This window comes from Canis lupus, chromosome 12 (assembly GCF_003254725.2).
Source record: "Canis lupus dingo isolate Sandy chromosome 12, ASM325472v2, whole genome shotgun sequence".
Lineage (NCBI taxonomy): Eukaryota > Metazoa > Chordata > Mammalia > Carnivora > Canidae > Canis > Canis lupus.
In genome coordinates this window covers 43,547,995-43,569,849 of record NC_064254.1, presented here as the reverse complement: position 1 = coordinate 43,569,849, position 21,855 = coordinate 43,547,995, and the positions used below count along the sequence as shown (strand labels likewise).

Below are 21,855 nucleotides of genomic sequence, written 5' to 3'. Positions count from 1 at the left end.
GTATAATTAATAAAAGGAGAAAGAATAACATAGCAATCAATATAAAATAGAGAAGACATTAAAACATGGAGAAGACATTCAAATGTGCTGTTGCTGAAAACAGACCATTTTTTGGGAAAGTGGGCAGTGTCCTATTCCAGTCCAACTAATTGGCAAATGCTGCAAAGAAGAGTTAATTCCCCACCCCACATCAAAAATGTATTGGCACAAGTAATCTGACTGCTGACACAGCTAAACCATCTCCTGTGACTCATATAAGTGTTAAAATCCATTACGCCTTCAGCCCCTGATGCTCTCTGACATTCCAGAATTTTTTAGGTAGCTTCACAGAAAGAAGTTTACATAAGTGGCGTACATCTACATATATATAATTTCTCTTTAAGAATTAGGACAGTGATAAGAGATACTTTGATACAGACACAGGTAGGAAATAGGTAAATAGAAGAATTGATAGCATAAGATATAACCTATTCTTATTACATTGTTTTTTCCATAATGATTTTCTGATTTTCCCCTTTACATTAAACATTAGAAGGGAAGTCCAGAAACCAGGATTCTAGATCCAGCCATATCATTTTCTTTTTTTTTTAATTTATTTTTTATTGGTGTTCAATTTACTAACATACAGAATAACCCCCAGTGCCCGTCACCCATTCACTCCCACCCCCCGCCCTCCTCCCCTCTACCACCCCTAGTTCGTTTCCCAGTTAGCAGTCTTTACGTTCTGTCTCCCTTTCTGATATTTCCCACACATTTCTTCTCCCTTCCCTTATATTCCCTTTCACTATTATTTATATTCCCCAAATGAATGAGAACATATAATGTTTGTCCTTCTCCGACTGACTTACCTCACTCAGCATAATACCCTCCAGTTCCATCCACATTGAAGCAAATGGTGGGTATTTGTCATTTCTAATAGCTGAGTAATATTCCATTGTATACATAAACCACATCTTCTTTATCCATTCATCTTTCGTTGGACACCGAGGCTCCTTCCACAGTTTGGCTATCGTGGCCATTGCTGCTATAAACATTTTCTAAACACATACCTCATCCCAGAGAAGTCTCTCTACTTTTCTATCCTTCAGTTTCTTCATTTCTTGAATGGAAAGAATTTTCAAGTAGGTTCAACAGGATGTAGCAGAGATGCTTCATAGGCTACTTTGAAAGATGAAGAGAGCCTCCTGCCAACCTTTGCCCTTCCAACAGAGCAGCTTTGCTTTTATTTGTATTACAAATGGAGCTTTCACAAGATTTCTTGATAAAAGGATTCCATTACTTTTTAAAGGTTTGAAAATCAACGAACTAGATATTTCATAGGGCATATCCAGCTCAAAAACAATCTCCACATCTGTAGAAAGAAGACAGCAACAGTTCCATTTCATTGGTATCTGAGGGGTGAACACGATGTTACATATAGAAGAGGGAATAGAATATAGGAAGCATTCAATCTGTTAGCTATATCATCCATTCCCCACCCCACATATGTCCCTCACAAATAAGATTGCATTTCATGTGACTCTTAAACTTTGAACATGAGATGTTGACCTGAAAAAATTGCCTAATCTGTTTCATATCAAAAACACTATAAAAATGTCTTAGACATTTACTCTGTGAAATTTTAGTATAACCATTTTATTTCTATTTTTGTGCATTGTTTTTCCCTTTCACAGTTGAAAGTCTTCTTCTCCATCAGATTTTTGAAACAATTATGAACAGATACAATTATAAAATTATTATTTTTTTAAGAGAGAGAGTACGGAGCGGGTGGGAGAGGGGCAGAGGCACAGGAAGTGAGAGAGAGAGAGAGAAAGAAAGAATCATGCCAGGCCTGGAACCCAACACAGGGCTGGATCTCACCATCCTGAGATCATGTCCTGAGCTGAAATCAAGAATCGGATGCTTAATTGACTGAGCAACCCAAGTACCCCACAATTATGAAACTATCCACATCATTATGTTTCAGGCTTTCCAGTGCTTGGGAAAGTGACATCAGCATCCACTCTCTAACCCTGCCCTCTGCAACCTGCTTAGAGCTGCTGCTGATTTTATCAAGGAATAATGCCACACTGCCTCCATCCCTTCGCTATATGAATTCCTTTCAGGTAAGAACAGCTCCTTTACCAGGGGATAATTTTTCAGTTTTGTTTGTAATTGTTTTTTAAGGTTCTTGTGTTTAGTGGGAGATAACCCACAGAATCCACAGTTCCAGATGATAATAATAATAAGCACAATGCATGTATTGCCTTGTCTGTCTCTTTGAGATAAATAAACAATAGAGGGTCAGAATTGATTAGGTAATAGTCTAATAGTGGCAGCACCCGTATCTTTCTAACTCCAGAGTTTGTTCTGTTAACCTCCAGCTCTCCTGCCTCTGAGAGAAATGGCAAAAACACCTGACAAGGACACTGTGAATGCCACTTTCCTTTGCCTAGCTTTGCCCTAGAACAAAGGTTTTCAACCATTATTAGTAGCTTTGCTGCTGTTGGCTTGCAGTCAAATCGCCCAATAGATGTTTAACACTGATGGTACCCTACCTGCTTCCAGCACCTTTTCCCTTTCTCTCAAGTCCCTCCCTCATCACTTTGACACTCCTCCGGATATTTATCTATGCTCCTAGTAAAGGACCCTGTCAAAACAGAACAAACAGGACAGAACAGCATATGTGGTCTGATCAACAGGAACCTCCTCCCTGGTAGGCAGCTAATTGTCACTGGGTAGCAAATAGGAATTATGATGTTAACTAGTTGCTTAAATTGTGGCCCTGTAGCTACTGAATTTAACATTGAACTTATATATGACTCTTGACAATGGAAAAATACTCACAAGCTCTCTGAGGCTGATGAGAAGGTCACATGCATTGCTGAGAAATGAGTAAACATGGGTTGGCTCTACTTCTGAAGGATTGTGGCTATATCCTAAGATAACTTCAGGATCAGTGTATATTGCTTGATATACCTCTGGTAAAACAAGAAGTGGATTCCCTATGAATTATAGATCAGGAAATTGTTTTAAAAAATTGCTCCAAGGGAATGCTTCCAATCTCATTTTATGCAGCCAGCATTACCCTGATATCAAGACCAAATAAAATGCCACTAGAAAAGAAAATTAAAGGCCAATATTCCTGATGAACATAGATGCAAAAATGCTGAGCAAAATCTTAGCAAACCGAATTCAACATACATTAAAAGGATCATACACCATGACCAGGTGGCATTTATTCCAGAGATGCAAAGATGGTTCAACATCTGCAAATCAATCAGTGTAATATGCCACATTAACAAAACAAAGGATAAAAACTATATGACCATCTAAATAGCTTTAGAAAAAACACTTGACAAAATTCAACATCCACTTATGATAAAAACTCTCAACAAAGTGAGTATAGAAGGAACCTCAACGTAATCAAGGCCATAATATGACAAGCCCATAAGTAACATCATACTTCATCATAAGATCAAAAACAAAGCAGGGGTAGTCATTCTCACCACTTTTATTTAACAAAGTATTGGAAGTCCTAGCCAAGCAGTTAGGAAGAGAAAGAAATAAAGGATCTAAATTAAAAAAGGAAAGAAGTAAAACTATTTGTAGATTATGTATTATATAGAGAAAAACCAAGTCTCTACCAAAAAACTGATAGAACTCATGAAAGAAATAAAGTAGCAGGATACAAAATCAATATACAAAAATCTGTTGTTTCTATATTCTAAGAAAGAGAAATTAAGGGGTGCCTGGGTGGCTCAGTGGGTTGAGCATCTGCCTTTGGCTCAGGTCACAATCCTCGGAGTCCTAGGGTCGAGCTCCACATTGGCTTCCCTGCTCAGCAGAGAGCCAGTTTCTCCTTCTCCTTCTGCCGCTCCCCCTGGTGTGTGTGCACTCTTTCTCTCTGTCAAATAAATCGAAAGAAAGAAAGAGAGAGAGAGAGAAAGAGAGAGAGAGAGAGAGAGAGAAAGAAAGAAAGAAAGAAAGAAAGAAAGAAAGAAAGAAAGAAGAAAGAAAAAGAAAGAAAGAAAGAAAGAAAGAAAGAAAGAAAGAAAGAAAGAAAGAAAGAAAGAAAGGAGAAAGAAAGAAAGAAAGAAAGAAAGAAAGAAAGAAAGAAAGAAAGAAAGATAGATTAAGAAAATCCCATTTCCAGTTGTATCAAAAAAGAATAAAATACCTAAGAATAAATGTAATTGAAGTAAAAGACCTGCACAGTGAAAGCTGTAAGACATTGATGAAACTAATTGAAAAAGACACAAATAAATGGGTGGATATTTTGTGCTCGTGGATTAGAAGAATTGATATTGTTAAACTATCCATACCACCCAGTACAATCTAGAGATCCAGTGTAATCCTTGTCAAAATTCCAATAGCATTTTTCACAGAACTAGACAAAGAATTCTTAAATTTGTGTGGAACCATAAAAGATCCCAAATAGCCAAAGCAATCTGGACAAAGAAGAACAAAGCTGGAAGTATTATGCTTCCTGAGTTCAAACTATATTACAAAGCTATAGTAATCATGGTATTGGCATAAAAACAGACACATGGATCAGTGGAACAGAATAGAGAGCCCAGAAAAAAACCCATGTATATGTGGTCAATTAATTTATGACAGAGGAGCCAAGAATATACAGTGGAGGAAAGGACATTCTCTTCAATGAATGGTGTTGGGAAAACTGGACAGCCACAGGCAAAATAATGAAATTGAAATTTCCATCTCAAAAAACTAATAACTCAAAATGGATTAAAGACTTGAATGTAAGACCTGAAACCATAAAACTCCTACAAAAAAACATAGGAGGTAAGTTCCTTGACAATGGTCTTGATGGTTTTTTTAATCTGACACTAAAAGCAAAAATAAAGTACTACATCAAACTGAAAAGCTTCTGCACAGTAAAGGAAGTTATCAACAAAATGAAATGGCAACCTACTGAGTGGGAGAAAATATTTGCAAATCATAGATCTTGTAAGGGGTTAATTATCAAAATATATAAAGAACTAATATGACTCAGTAGCAAAAAACCCAAACATTTCAATTAAGAAATGGGCAAAAGATCTGAACAGACATTTTTCCAACTAAGTCATACAGATGGCCAACAGCCATATGAAAAAGATGTTCTACAGCACTGGTCATCAGAGAAATGTAAGTTAGAACCACAGTGAGCTATCATCTCACATCTGTTAGGATGCTGTCATCAAAAAATAGGAAAGAACAAGCATTGGCAAGGATGTGGAGAAAAGGAACCCTTGTGCACTGTTGGTAGGAATATATATTCATGCAGCCACTATGGAAAACAGAAACCTGTTGGCCAAAAAATTAAAAATAGAACTACCATATGATCCAGCAATTCTATGACTGGGTGTTTATCCAAAACAAATGAAAACACTAACTCAAAAAGGTATATGCACCCCCTATTGCAGCATTATTTACAATAGCCAAGATATGAAAATTAAATGTCCATCTATGGATGAATGGATAAAGAAGTTGTGGGGGGGTGTGTGTGTGTGTGTGTGTGTATATATATATATATTATATATATATAATATATATATAATTCAACCATAAAAAAGAATAAAATCTTGCCATGTGTGACAACTTGGATGGACCTAGAGGAGATTATGCTAAGTGAAATAAGTCAGACAGAGAAAGACAAATACTGTATGATCTCATTTATATGTGGATTATAAAAAACAAAACCAAAGAAATCCAAGTTCATGGGTATGGAAAGGACAAAATGGGTAAAGGCAATCAAAAGGTACAAAGTTCCAGTTATAAAATAAGTAAGTTCTGGTGATATAATGTGCAACATGGTGACTATAGTTAATAATACTACATTGTGTATTTGAAAGTTGCTAACAGATTAGATCTTAAAAGTTCTCATCACAAGAAAAAAATATTTTTGTAATTTGGATGGTGATGGATGTTAACTAGGCTTACTGTGATGATTATTTTTCACTGTATATAAATATAAAGTCATTATGTTGTATACCTAAAACTAATATAATGTTATATGTCAGTTATACCTCAATTGAAAATATTTTTCAAATAACTGCTCCAGTTTAATTTGCATCCTTATTTTCCTGGTAAGCTGTGATAATTGTGTTTGATTTTCATACTTTGGCCTTGGTGTACCTGTTTTATTTATCAGTACTTGATTATCAGCTTCAATTCTGAACTCTCAAAGGGACCTTTGAAAACACCTTCTCCTTTTGTAGGAGAGGAAACTGAGATTCAAAGAAGTGGAGTGACTTGGCTAGGGAGTACCCACCATGTGTTGGAGATAGAGCTGGACTCACCAGGCTTGTGCTCTGGTAATTCCACCTGCTACCCAAATGCAATACTTGCTGAAGTCCTGGAAGGTGGAGACCGTATGAGTGGTTGATGGAGGCAGGTTGTATTACGTTGGAATGTCCATACACATCTTACTTTGCAGTTACTTATAATTATATACTACTCTAAACCAGAAATGACTTAAAATTCTGTATATCCATATTTCTTTTAAGTTTTGTTCATTGGACCAAACATTGAATAACACAGAAGTTTGTATATGCCCACAAACATTTATGGGGACAGATGCAAGAAACTTAATAGTGGTCATCTTTGGGGAGTAAGGCTGTAAGACATTTACTCTTTATTTTACTTTCTCATATACTATTTGAAATGTTTATATAATGGGTGAATGGGGATCAAGAGTGATGACTCTGACTTGGAGGATGTTGCAGCATATGAGGGAGATAGAATAATCATCCATATGTGATGTAAATTGAGAATAGTTTTATTACAAAGTAGTCTCAAGTCTGAAAGAGATTAAAGGTAGAAAATCTACCTTTTAGGATGTGGAGGAATTGAGAGGAGAGGAGGCCCATCCTATATTGACCCCAGAACAGAAGGGGCCATCATGTCTTCATGATCTCAACTCAGGCTCATCTCAGCACATGGGCATGAAAGCCCTGACTGCCGCCAGTTGAGTTAGTGGCCTCAGAGCAGCTCAACCACAGGAGCTCTTGTGACTATCCCTCCCTGCTAGTGATTATACTTAATGTAGTTTTGGTCTGTTTGCTGAACAGCATTAATCAGGAGCACAGATACCCACCCAGTTTCCGAGGTTCATAGAAACTTGGCACAAGTTCACCAACAGTGTCTTATCAGGAACATACCAGGTATCAGGAACATACCAGGAATCAACTTCCTTATGCAGGTCTTCACTGCAAGATAAAGGATCAGTGAAGAAGGGGAGGATGTCTGTCAGGATTAGAAAGAGATGCTCTGCTTTTTCATCTTTATAACACCTACTTAATCATTTATTACAATGGCAAGGAGTGGGGCTGCTAATTTTGCCCATATTTGGGATTTACTTTTTCAATTGGAAATTCACTGTAATGCATATCCTTTAAAGTGCTGTATTGGCAAGAGCTGTAAAATAGTAGAATGACACTTGTTAAAGATACCATCTTTACATTTCCAATTCTCTATTTTCCAGGCCAAGTTAGTTACTGTGAACACTGCTGCTTTTTTTTGTAAAAATGTTATTTTAGGTTTCCAGGGATTCAAATGGCACTCCTGCTTGGGCTGTTATCACTGCCAAATCCCAAAAGGAAAGGTTTATCTTATTAATTAGAGCTATTAACATACATGAAATTCTAACTTCTTAAATTATAATGTAACATTTCTTCCAGGTAAATAGGGATATCTTTTGGTGGATTTGTTGTATTTTTTTTCTTTTTTTTATTTTTATGATCGACAGAGAGAGAGAGAGACAGAGACACAGGCAGAGGGATAAGCAGACTCCATGCCAGGAGCCCAACACGGGACTCAATCCCGGGACTCCAGGATTGCTCTGGACCAAAGGCAGGCACTAAACTGCTGAGCCACCCAGGGATCCCCGGATTTGTTGTAATTTTAACTTGTTACCATACCTTGTAATTTTAACTTGTTACCATACCTTAATATCGGTAGATGATCATGAACAAACAGAATATAGGATCTGGTTAAGAATCACTGACGCATTGCTAAGTACATGCTATAGTTGTTGTGCCCCAAGAAGAAGGAGGGACTTTCATTGCTCCTGGCTTAAAATTCTTCCGTGACCTTCTTATTGCAATGAAAATAAAATCCAGACATCTTATCAGAAACAAGACTGGCCTTTGGCACTCTTGGTGTACCACTTAATCAGGCCAGAGGCCCCAAAGACCCACAGCTGAATGTTGTTTTCCCAGTTTGCACTTGCTTCCATTTCTACTGCAGTTGGGTCCCATCAGCTCTAAATGTGGAACAACTAGTGGTAACATGGCAGAGGGCTCCATTAATAGATGGAGCCATCTACCTAACTCTCTCTCTCTCTCTCTTTCTCCTAACTTACAGTTTGACCCCCACAGAGAATTCCCAAGAAGAGTCTTCCTGGAAACTTATACTCACTGAGAGATAAGGAGTGTACCACTGCCTCAAGCTAGGAAATCTTTTTTGTTTTCTTCCACACTTAACCTCATTAACTCCAGCTCCATCAGCTGCTCCAGGCCTTCCCAGCTATGCAGGTGGTACTTCTAAGGACATAGAGCCCCCAGATTAAAGCTTCTTTGTTTCCCTCAGGTAGATAGCTGTGTTCTACAACAATTGTACATATTTTCACAGACATTGTCCTTATTTAAATCCTCACAACAACAAACCCCATTTTAAAGTACAGAAAGTAAGTAATCTAGACAAGTTCATGTAACTATTAATATGTAGGGCTATGTGTTTTTCTTTTTCTTTTTTTTTTTTAATGCCTACCTGGGTCTTCTGATTCTATTATTCATCCCATGACAGTTTCATCAAATAAAATGGCAAATGGTCCTTTTTCACAATCCTGGGTTTTGTAGTATATTATTTTTACCATCTGGCAGCAACAGTTTTTCTTTTATTAATATCATCCTTTAGAGAACCACAACCTTCAAACATGGGAGCAGTGTGAGTAACATTCTCAAGCATTATGGATCCTAGCAAAAAAGTTGAGCTTCATCTGATTATAGTTTTATGTATAATGCTGTGTTATTGAATTACATAGTGAAAATATCTAGGATAGAAGAAACAAAAGCTTTATGGAGCTTATCTATTATCATCTGATAATTAGGGTTGTTCAGGGAAATTTTCTTAGCTCCAGATGAATTTGAAAGCATGCACTGTTTGCTGGGGAAGGGTGAAGCAGATAAAGTGTCTTAGTAAAAGACTTGTATACTGGTTAAAGAAGAAAATTCTCATTTATGATACTTGTGTGTAGTTTGATTTTTAGCTTTAAGAAGTCCATAAATAGTTAAGTTTCATCATTTCCATGATGTAAAACTGATATATTCAACTTCTCAATTGTTCAGAAATTAATAATTTTACAAATAATTCTCCCATCCATCTGCTTTTACACTGCCTGCTAAAACCTCCATCATGAGAGAAGAAGGAAGGAAAATAACACGTGAAAATTTGGTTTAATCATTTGGCAATTTGTTGGCATCTTAGTTAAAAAGTTTTGATAGTACACTAGTTTGGAGGAAGTTGTGGTTTAATCTTAAACAATTTAAAAAATATATATAATCAATAAGGGCTCCAAGAAATCGTTAGGTAGAGGCCTTGGAACTTTACAGATGAGTAGCAACAAAAGGGCTACAGAGAAGATAAAGTGAGGTTTCTATCTCCACAGCATTTCTTCCATCTACTTTTAGACACTGCACAACACAAATGGCCTTATCTGTCTATTGCACACCATGTTCATCTCTGGATAAATAATAACCATTAATACCTTTTAAAGTAACATTTTATAAATTGTTTATGAAAAGATTACTTTCATGATAAAAATTGGGAAATACAGAAAAATGTAAAAAAATTGAAATCACTGGGAATAACCAATATTGGCTTTATAGGGTAATTATTGATAGTGTTTTTATATGTTCTTTGAAAATGCATGTGCAAATGTATATACACAAATAGAAATATATTTTAGTATAAAACTGGCCTCATTGGAAATGAGGGGAATTAAGATACTGCAGTATTCTGCTCTTTCCTTTGCTTCATCTCCTGCATGGAGACTTCCATATTAAGGTCCTGTTATTAGGTGAGCATGGATAAGATGGAAAGCTGTAAACCATTGCAGATATCCAAGGGCTGTTGCAGACGGAGGAGGCGGTGGATATACCTTCATTAAGATGGGCAGGCACTTGCTAGAGTTTGTGCTCAGCTTTTATGGTAATCCTTGTGCACATTCCAGAGAATTAGGGCAGTAGTGTTGGTACTCTCAAGTCCTGAGAAGTGTCAGCATTCTTTCTTTCCTCCTGATTTCCTTTGTGCTCAGTGGGCAGAGATAATCAGGAGTTGAGTGCTACTCATTATATTTAGGGAATCCAGTCTCAAAGGTAGTGATTACTGCTCTATTTTCAATCTCCTCAAAACAGATTTCTCAGAATTGCCTCGGCAATTTGGTGATGAAAAGGCTGTTGCCTTCTTCACCCCTTTTTGTCCTACAGGGCATTCTTGGTTTGGGAAAATGAGCAGGTATCCTTAGTTTAGTGCAGTTACCTAGTATGGATTCTGGCTCACTCTGCTTCCTTTCATACCTGACTACCATGCTGCCCTACTCTAGAGAGAGCTTGGAGTGAGCCAGCCAAAGGCCACTCGCCCTGCCCACATTCCCTGCCATGTGCCCCACTCCTCAGGAATTTCTATCCTTACCAAGGAGCTAGGGTTGTAGACAGAGCAGGATAGTTCCAGGCCATACATGGCACTGGCCTGTACCCTGAGGAGCTGCTACTTGGTAGGAGAGCTTGACTGGGCTAGGGGTGCTCTGTCTTTGGCCCTACTGAGAAAAGCAGGAATTGAGTTTTGGCCCAGAAAATCAATAATAATATCTCTTGTTTTGCTAATTTTTCATACATTAACTTTCTTCCTCCCCTGACTTTAAAGGAAATGCATACTTATGGCAGAAAATGTGGTATGGTTTTCATTAACAAAATTATATGTATTTGGACTTTTAGACCAAAAAGATAGAATCTTAAAATTAAACCAACTGTGATCTAGCCCAGTTCAGTCCATCTGTCCTTCCTGACATGGTGGGGAGAGAAGTCCTGATGGCAAGGCCTGGCAGGCTCTGAGCAACCTTAGTGATTTGAGGGCACTCACTATCTCTACACTTCTGACTCTGAAATGGCTGTGGGGAGGACTGGAAGACAAATAGGGTCTATCTAATTCTTTGGTGATGGGATTATGACTAGTGTTGATTCTTATATGTCAGTATTTGAAATTCAGGCTTCTGAGCCAGTAACCCTGGAGGAGAGCCCAGGAATCTGCATTCTAACAAAGATCCGAAGTGTTTCTTTAAAAAAAAAAAAAAAAAGATTTTATTTATTTATTCATGAGAGACACACAGAGAAGGCAGAGACCATAGGCAGAGGGAGAAGCAGGCTCCCTGCAGGGAGCCCAATGTGGGACTGATCCCAGGACTCCAGGATCATGCCCTGAGCCAAAGGCAGATGATCAACCGCTGAGCCACCCAGGCATCCTCCAAAGTGTTTCTAATAAAGGTTTTCCAGAACCAAGGTATAAAAACACTTATAATAGAATATACTCCCAGTAAATGTAAAGGAAAAAATCTCTTAATAATGATGAAACCCTGATCTCTAGCTCAAGTAGGTTAATAATTATTTTCCTCTTGTCTTTGCTTTTCATTATTAACCAGCACTTAACACAATCCCTGATTGTTGAAGTAGTGAATCGTTGTCACAAAGCTTGTATTTTTTCTTTCCCCTTTTTTCCTTCTACCATGACCTCTCCCTTGTACACTCAGATGCTTTGTAGAATCCAGATATTAGCTCTGTAAGTCATCTTGCTGCCATTCAGGATGAACACTTACCAGTGTCTCCCAGCCTGAGTTTCTTCCCCCTCTCAATGATAGACAACCTCTGGAGTCCTCTCTCTCTCTCATGGCAAGCCTGGTCTGGTAGGACAGTTGCTCACCCTGATGTTGGACACTTAAGGTATAGTGTAGTCATTAGATCTGCCACCAACTCGGCTTGTGATGCTGGTCTTAGGTAATCTGTATGGGTCCCAGTTTTTTTATCTGTACATTGAGGAGATTGGATTAGATTGTAATGTTCCTTTTAAAGTCGATTCACACAGAGGCATTTTGTCTGTTCCCAGCTGTTTGTAGTTTATTCACCAAGGCTGAATAATATAACTTTATTTCTTAAAGGGACTAAGTTTCTCCTGAATATCTTCAAAGTGTTTAACTGAAGAATAGGTAAATCCACATTATGTAGTTTTTTTTTTTTTTTTTTTTTTTTTTTTTTGGTTTTTGGTTTTTTTTCTCTCCAAAAGAATGAAGTCCATGCCACAAGACCTTCCTAGAAGCCACAAAGAAGGGTTGAAAATGATGGCACTGGAGTGCTGCCTGGCCTCCAGCTCTTTCTGAGAGACCCAGCTCACTCCTTCATGGGAAGGCCCTCTGGCAGATGGGCTGTCAGAGAAAAGGAAGTAAAAGAAAGCTGTGATATCCTCTGGACAGCCCTTGATTTCTCTGCTTCCCTTTTCCTTCTACCCTCCCTCAGTATCCATCCACTTTTGGGTTCACCTCCAGAGTCTGACTCTGGATCCTGATACACATGGAAACATTTGTGACTTAGGAATTTTCCAGTGCTTTTGTGTTTGCATTTATTTGTAAATATGGTTATTCCAAGAAAGTTTTCTAAAATGTGAACCTTTCTCCTTGCCTGAAGGTATTAAGGAGAGGACTTGGTTCTTTTTTTTTTTTTTTTAAAGATTTTATTTATTTATTCATGATAGTCACAGAGAGAGAGAGAGAGAGAGAGGCAGAGACCCAGGCAGAGGGAGAAGCAGGCTCCATGCAGGGAGCCCGACGCAGAACTCGATCCCCGGCCTCCAGGATCGCGCCCCGGGCCAAAGGCAGACGCCAAACCGCTGCGCCACCCAGGGATCCCAAGGACTTGGTTCTTTCTCACACACTCAGCACAGCTGTGGTGCAGTCAGGTAGCTTCCTGGTGCCGAGTCTTGCTTCCTTGAAAAGGAGACTTAAAGATAAATATCTGCTTTTAGAAATAAAGTAGCATCAAGATTGAAATGACTGCACTTGCTTCTCCCAAGGAGGAAGCCACTGTGTTGTTTACAGGAGCTTTGCTGGCTGGAAGAAGGAGACAACAGCCTGGGACTGATGCCAACATTCAAGGAAATGATGGATTGGAACGTGGCACTATTCTAAGCCTCCACTGAGAACCTCTCTGTGAGCCCTCCTAGGAATGAATAATAACTTCAGCAAAGTGAAGAAATTTAGAACAGGAAAGGTTTTGGGTAACCAGGCCAAAGGTACTGTGAGAAATGAAGTTATTTTATTGTCCTTTCCATCCTTGCCCTTCTACACTTAAGTGACACAGTGGGGAAAAGCCCTGGCATGTAAGTGAGAGACCGGATTTGATTCTGTTCTTAGCTGTTCCACCTGCAGCAGTGTGACCAGTAAAGTCACTTTCCTGCCTGGATCTTAGGTTTCTCTGAAATCCACTGATGCTGAGTCTCAGTAGTTAAAGGATTCACAGTACTGTAAAAACTTATGAATTAAGTTCACCTGAAGAAGAAAGGCTGGCATCTAATATAAGACTAACATCCCTTAAGATAGAGAGGCAACATGTTGCTTCTTACTAGGTTAGAAGCTGGAAATGATGGTTGCAGAGGAATGATTATGTTGGAATGGCAGAAGGTCTATCTGTAGCTTCAACTGGGGCTTTGTGGGGTTAATATCTCCAGTTAGGTTTCAACAATTTAAGTTGGATTAATCTGTAGCATACAAAAGAGTGTCTGGTGCATTGTCCGAAGCTATAATAAAGGAAAACAAACTGAACTGGAGTAAAGAATTATCTGAGGAGTGCCTGGGTGGCTCAGTTGCTTAAGTGTCCCAACTCTTGATTTCAGCTGAGGTCATGATCTCAGAGTTGTGAGATTGAGCTATGTTGGGCTATGTGCTGGGCATGGATCCCACTTAAATTCTCTCTCTCCCTCTCCCAGTGCTCCTCCCTGCCCCCCCCCCCCCAAAAGGCTGAGTAATGTTAGGTGCTGGTGCCTTTTCTTGTCTCTTTAGAACTATATGTATGTAGTTCTTTATAAACAACCACATTTGTCCACACTTCCAATGCTTCTGACTCTCTTCCATCTGGTCTTAAATTATTATTATTTCCTTCTCATTTTTTTTTAAAAGATTTTATTTATTTATTTGAGAGAGTGAGAGAGAATGAGTGATGGGGAATGGCAGAGAGAGAGGGAGGGAGGGAGAAGCAGAGACCTCGCTAAGCAGGAAGCCTGATGTGGGGCTCAGTTCCAGGACCTGGAGATCATGACCTGAGCTGAAGGCAGATGATGAACCCACTAAGGCCTAGGTGCCCCCTTTTCCTTCTCATTTAACTTCAGTTTGGGTACCATTTGTAAGGAAAATAAACATTTGAGACGTTGTCCATTTGCCCTGTCAGCCACTTTTCAAGCAAGTCTTGCTAATATACTAATGTTTTTAGCAGAAATCAGGGCACTGCAAATAGAAGATATGCTTCTTGATATTTTTATTTTAAATAGGTGTGTTAAATCTGCTTACATGATCGTGATTTCTAATATAGTAGGAATTATGTATACCATCTTTGTATATCAGTGTGTTGAGAGAAGTATGTATTTTTTGGTTGTCATACTTTTTTTTTCTTCTATTTCATATTCTCTGTTATCTTGATTTTTAATCCTTTTAAAAACTCTACTGTCTTGGAAGCAATAGTGTGCAGGTTTTTCTTAGTGGTTGCTCTTAAAATTTTTAAATATATAGAATAGAAAGTTTTCTAGCAAAAACAAAATTGTTCAATATCTTTACCTTTTTCAAGCAGGCAAGAATTTTATTAATATTTTATCTATTTTTAAAATACGAAGTATAGTTGACATACAATATTATTATGAAAAAATAAAAAAACAATACTATTATGTTAGCTTCAGGTATGTAATGTAGTAATTCAACAATTATATATATTACTCAGTGCTCATTACAATTAAGTGTAGGCACCATACAACGTTATTACAGTATTATTGACTGTTCCTTATGCTGTACTTTTCATCCCTGTAACTTATTTATTTTACAATTAGAAATTTGTTCCTCTTCATCACTTTTACCTATTTCATCCATTCCCCTCAGTAACCATCTCCCCTCTGGCAACCACCAATTTGTTCTCTGACTTTTAAAAGTCTGTGTTTTGTTTGTTCATTTGTTTTGTTTTTTTTGGATTCCACTTGTAAGTGAAACCATACAGTATTTATCTTTCTCTAACTTATTTCACTTGAAATAATCCCCTCTGTTCCATCCATGTTCTTGCAAATGGCAAAATCTTATTCTTCTTTATGGCTAAGTAATATATATAAACCACAGCTTCTTTATCCTTTCATCTGTTGGTAACTTGGGTTGATTTACATCTTGGCTATTGTAAATAACACCATAATAAATATAGGGATGTATATGTCTTTTCTAATTAGTATTTTTTTCTTTCAGTAAATACCTAGTAGTGGAATTATTGAATCTTATGGTATTCCTATTTTTAATTTTTTGAAGAATCTTCATAATGTTTTTCACATTGGTTGCACCAATATACATTCCCACCAATAGTGCGCAAGGGTTCTCTTTTCTCTATAACCTTGCTACTACTTGTTATTTCTTGTCTTTTTGATATTAGCTATTCTGACTGGTGTGAGGTGATGTGTCCTGTGGTTTTGATATGCATTTTTCTTGTGATTAGTGATGTTGATCACCTTTTCATTTGCCTATTGGCCATCTGTATGTCTTTGGAAAAATGTGTATTCAGATCTTCTGCACACCTTTTAAATGGATTGTTTGGTTTTTTGAATTCTGTAAGTTTTTTATATATTATGGATATTAACCCCTTATTGGTATATATTTGCAAATACCTTCTCCCATTCAGGTTGCCTTTTTATTTTGTTTGTTTGCTGTGCAAAAGCTTTTGATTCTGATGTAGGCTCAGTAGTTTATTTTCCACTTTTGTTTCTCTTGCCTGGGGAGATATATCCATAAATACACTGCTAAGAGTATGTTCCAAGAGATTATGCCTATGTGTTCTTTTAGGAGTTTTATAGTTTCAGGTCTTTAATACATTTTGAATTTATTTTTTAAATGTCAAACTATTCCAGTTTCATTCTTTTGCATGTAGCTGTCCACTTTTTCCAACTCCATCTGTTGAAAAGACTGTTTTCTTCACTGTATATTTTTGCCACCTTTGTCATAGATTAATTGACCATTTATGCATAGGGTTATTTCTGGGCTTTCTATCCTGTTTCACTACTCCAGGAGTCAGTTTTTGAAATAGGTGAAAGTGATGAAGAGGAACAACTTTCTAATTGTAAAATAAATAAGTTACAGGGATGAAAAGTCGGTTTTACCAACAGATGAATGGATAAAGAGGCTGTGGTTTATATATATTACTTAGCCATAAAGAAGAATAAGATTTTGCTATTTGCAACAACATGGATGGAACAGAGGGGATTATTTCAAGTGAAATACTGTCTTTTGTGGTTCCATGCAAATATTAGGTTATTCGTTTTAATTCCATGAAAAATACTCTGAGTATTTTGGTAGGGGTTGCATTGAATCTTTAGATCGGTTTCGGTAGTATGGACATTTTAATAGTATTAATTGTTCCAATCCCTGAGCATTGGAATATCTTTCCATTTGTTTTTGCCATTTTCAATCTTTTTCATATTGCCTTCTGGTTTTCAGAGAATAGGTCTTTCACCTTCTTGGTTCAATTTATTCCTAGGTATTTTAATCTTTTTGATACAGTTATAGATGGGATTGTTTTCTTAATTTCTCCTTTTGCTACTTCATTATTAGTGTATATAAGTTCAATAGATTTCTGTACATTAATTTTATATACTGTGTGACCTTATTGAATTTATTTATCAGCTCTAGTAGTTTTTTGGTGAAGTATTTAGGGTTTTCTCTATATAGTATCATGTATTCTACAAATAGTAAAGGTTTTACTTCTTTCTTACCAATATGGATGCCTCCCCCCCCCCCCTTTTTTTTTCTTATCCAGTTGCTCTGGCTGGGACTTCCAGTACTATGTTGAATAAAAGTGGTGAGAGTGGACATCCTTGTCTTGTTCCTGATCTTAGAGAAAAGGCTTCAATTTTTTCCCATTGAGTATGTTGTTAGCTGTGAGTTTTTCATATATGGCCTTTCTTATGTTGAAGTATATTCCCTTTAAGCCTACTTTGTTGAGTGTTTTTATCATGAAAGGATGTTGTATTTTGTCAAATGCTTTTCTGCATCTATTGAGATAATCAAATGGTTTTGTATCCTTACTCTTGTTAATGTATTATATCACATTGATTTATGAATATTGAACCACCTTGCATCCCTGAAATATATCCCACTTAGTTGAGTGAATGATCCTTTTAATGTATATTGAATTTGCTTTGCTAATATTTTATTGAGGGTATTTGCATCTATGTTCATGAGGGATATTGGCCTGTTGTTCTCTTTCTATATAGTCATTGTCTGGTTTTGGTATCAGTGTAGTGCTTGCCTTGTGGAATGAATTTGAAAAGTTTCCTCCCTCTTCTATTTTTTTGGAATAATTTGAGACTAGATATTAATTCTTCTTCAAATTTTTGGTAGAATTCACCTGTGAAGCCATCTGTCCTAGACCTTTGTTTGGTAGGAGTTTTTTTGTTTTTTTTTTTAATTACCAATTCCATTTTGGTGTTAGTAATTTGTGTATTCACATTTTCTTTTCTTTAAAAAAAAAAAAGGATTTTATTTATTCATGAGAGACACACAGAGAGAGAGAGAGAGACAGAGACAGAGACATAGGCAGAGGAAGGAGAAGCAGGCTCCATGCAGGGAACCCAATAAGGGACTCAAGGATCACACCCTGAGTTGAAGGCAGATGCTCAACCACTGAGCCACCCAAACATCCCATGTATTCACATTTTCTGTTTCTTCTTGATGCAGCTTTGGAAGGTTGTATGTTTCTAGATTTATACATTTCTTTTAAGTTGTTCAGGTTCTTGGCATATAATTTTTCATTGTATTCTCTTGTAATTCTTTGTATTTTTGTGATTTCAATTGTTATTTTACCCCTTTATTTCTAATTTTATGTTTTTGAGTTCGCTTTTTTCTTGATGAGTCTAGTAAAGGTTTATCAATTTTGTTTATCTTCTCAAAGAACCAGCTTTTGTTTTCATTGATCTTTTCTATTGTTATTTTCATCTTAAATTTATTTCCATTCTGATCTTTATTATTTCCTTCCTCCTACTAACTTTTGACTTTAGTCATTTTTTATATTGTGAATGGTTTTATGCTTGATGACATCAAGAAGTTCCCCCTAACCTCTTCTCTATTATTATTTTTTTTCTTTTTATTATACAGCTTGGTTGCTTTCCATTATCCTATCTTCTGATCATTGATTCATTCTTCTGCATCTTGAATCTGCTGCTGAATCCCCGTAGAGTATTTTTTCATTTCATGTATTCTTCAGCTCTCTTTCTTTTTTTATCTCTTTGTTGATGTTCTGAGTTCATCCATTCTTTTTCAAGCCCAGTGAGTATTTTTTTTTTTCCATTACTTTGGACTCTTTATCAGGCATATTGCTTATCTCCATTTCATTTAGCTCTTTTTCTGTGATTTTTTTGTTTTGTTCTTTCATTTGGAACATATTCCTCTGTCTCCGTATTTTGTGTAACTCTGCATTTGTTTCTGTATATTAGATGAGTAAGCTACATCTCCCAATCTTGAAAGTAGTATCCTCATATAGAAGAGGTTCTCTGGTGCTCTGTAGTGCAATGCCCTCTGGTCACCAGAACCAAGTGGTCAAGTGGTATTCCCTTTGTGGGATGTGTCTGCCTTCCTGTTGTGGCAGAGCTGCGGTTGCCTTCAGCCCAACAGGCTGCAATGAACTGATTTGCCTGCTCTGGGTATACTAGGCATGGTTTATTCCCTCACTGTTGAGAGGCCTGGCTATGACAGCAAGTGCTCATTGGTAGGTGGGGCCAGCACTCAGCCTGACTGTCTGCAATTAGCCTCTCTGCTACAGCTGCATGCAGGTGCACAGAACACAGGACTTACTTTCTGCACAGGAAGCTGAGAGGCCTGGCTGGCTGTTGGAACTGTGGGCATGCTGATGTGTGAGGTTATCTCCCCTGCCTTCCCAGGTCACAAGTCACTTTGGAGATGAGTCTGCTAGGGAATGCCAGGTGAGACATTTGGTGCTAACAAGGTAGATGCAGTATTAGAACTGGCTTCTGCAAACATCTGGCTGTGTAGGCTGGGGGAGAGCAAGATAAATGGCGCATGCCTAGAAAAATCTCCTATAAATCCCTGCTCCTCCTGCACGAATGTAAGATTATTATGTAAATCTCATTCACCTATACCTCAGGCACTTTTAAAACTGCTGCTTCTCTGCTGTCTCAGGCAGAGCTATTTAGCATGGGCTCTCTAAGGGTGGGGCTCCATTTCATTACACCCACTAGCTCTCCTGGAGTTAAGTCCCACTGATTTTCAAAGCCATATATTAGGGGACTCATCTTCCCAGTGCAAATCTCCAGGGTAGGGTGCCCAGTGTGGGTCTGGATCCCCACTTCTCAATGTTTGTGATGTCCCTCCCAATTTTAGGTAGTCATCCAGAGGTTTAGCTCCTGGCTATGTCTCTGCCCCTTGTGCCCTCTTCTCTGTGGTCTCTCTGTGATTAGGTGTGGAAGATCTTTTCTGCCAGTCTGTTTTCAGAGTTAGTTGTAATGGATGTGCTTGCCTTCGAGTATCTCTGGGATGAGGTGAGCTCAGGATCCTCCTACTCTGTGTCTTCCCCAGCATGTTCCTTAACTTTCTATTGAGCGCATTTTCCCCTTCATCACACATCTTCCCCATTGTTGTCTACCATTTCTGTTTGTTTTGCTTAAAAACAAATAAATTAGTTATTAATTTTAAGTATTTTAATGTTTATCATATACATACTTATCAGTTGTCATGCTTTTTGTTTTCCTCTTGCGTTTCATATCCTTTAGTATTCCTTTCACTGACAGCCTGTAAATAGCACAGTCTCCTAATCTTTCTGTGTCTAAAATGTCTTTATTTTGTTCACAATCTTGAATGATGACTAAGCCAGGTATAGAATTCTGTACCTCTTTTTAATTTGAGATCACTCATTGCCTTCTGCCATCTATTTCTGTTGATAAGACAGCTGTTGTAAGATTATTTGCCATTCCTCTGAAGATAATCCATCCTTTTTTCCCTAGCAGTTTGTAAGATTTTATCTTTGTGCCAGATGTACTATAGTTTTATAGTGATGTCCAGGTTTGGATTTTAAAAAAGTTTTTCTTCATAATACTCTGAGACCACTTCATCTGAGGACTCCTATCTTTAATTAGTTCTGGAAAGCTGTTAACAGTTGTATGGTAAATCTCCATTATCCCTCCCTTCCCATTTCTTTCTTTTTACCTCCTATGAGACATATATTGGAGTCTTTTAAACTATTCTCCTTTGTCATATATATATATATGCATATATATATATATATATATATATATATATATATATATATATACATGTATCTGAATTCAGGATAAATCCCTTAGTACTGAGTTTTCCAATTCACACATTCTGGTATTTATCCCCATTATTGAGTTTTCTTTCAATGGATATATATTTCGTATTTCCAAGATACCAAGTTTCAGAATTTTTTCTGAGAACTTGAAATCAGCATGCTCTTAAGTCTTTTTTATTTGTTCTGTTACTTTAATGTCTACAGCTGCTTAATCTTCTAGCTGTTAACCTTGTGGCTAATTTAGAGTTCAATTTCTCATGTGTTTTAGAATTTTAGTGTTGTCATTGGCTTTCTATGACTTAATCTTGGTTTTAATGTCTGTAGAAGGAGAATACCCTTCTTGTTGCAGCACTTTGTAAAGAAAAAAGGCAAGGTGTGGACGTTTTTATAATTAATGTAATTGGTATTTACATTTTACCACTACTCTCTATCTTTGAAGTCAAATTTGTTGAGGAGGGTTGGGTGGCATGGTGAGGAAATGAAATATGTTAGGTCATGATAGAGTTACATATCCTCGGATTTTTAGTTGTCTGCTATATGTTGTCAGCAGTTCACGTCACAAATTGCAGAGTAGTTTCTAGAAGCAAATGGATTGTGGCTTTGTTTTTACTTTTAGAGTTGTGTGAAATGGAAAGGAAATTGCGTTTAATGACAATAGAGCTAGCTCAACCATTCCCTCTATTTTCAGTTTTTCTTGACTCTATTGTTTCTTTTTTAACCCGGTAATAGTATCTGGAATGTACCTTGCTACATACTGTTTAGGTGCTTTTAAAAATCCATTTAAACTAAACTTGCTCTAGATATACAAGGGTTTATTATTTTATATCTGTCAAAAGTTGATTATTACTTTGATTTCATAATGTCAAGGGCTTGGAGAGAGCCTCACTGTGGGTATGGTGCTTTCTGTCAGTTTTACAAACCACTTTGTTTGTGTCCTTCCCTCCCTCCAAAACAAACAAACAAACAAACAAACAAAAAAATGTGCCTTGGCAGATGTTGAGAGTCAGTGAAAAAGAAGTCATAGCATGAGTTTGACTCTGGATACACAAAATTAAATGTATTCTTCTCGTATTGCCACATTCTTGGCAACAGTCAGCTAGAGCCCTGCTTTTCCCCTTAAAGTTGGTCATTTTTTAAATTGAAAAATTTGTATCCTGCTCCTTCCCCATCCTCTGGAGAGACAGAAAATATCCTATACATTTTCTAGGTAGCAGAAAACAATGGGAGCTATGTAATTATTAGTCTCAAAAACTGAAAACAGTATGAAACAACT

At 37.3% G+C, this 21,855-nt stretch overlaps 1 protein-coding gene across 11 annotated transcripts in view; it reads left to right on the top strand.

The window, feature by feature from the left end:
* UBE3D (ubiquitin protein ligase E3D) overlaps positions 1 to 21,855 on the top strand; it is a 209,498-nt gene that overhangs the window by 84,078 nt on the left and 103,565 nt on the right. For all 11 annotated transcript variants that reach the window (XR_007401277.1, XR_007401279.1, XR_007401278.1 and 8 more), the window contains one exon: positions 1,967 to 2,105. Coding sequence is in view for 8 of the 11 variants with exons in the window: in XM_035698084.2 (XP_035553977.2) it covers positions 1,967 to 2,105 (139 nt within the window). In the remaining 3 variants the exon portion in view is untranslated. The remainder of the gene's footprint in view (positions 1 to 1,966; positions 2,106 to 21,855) is intronic.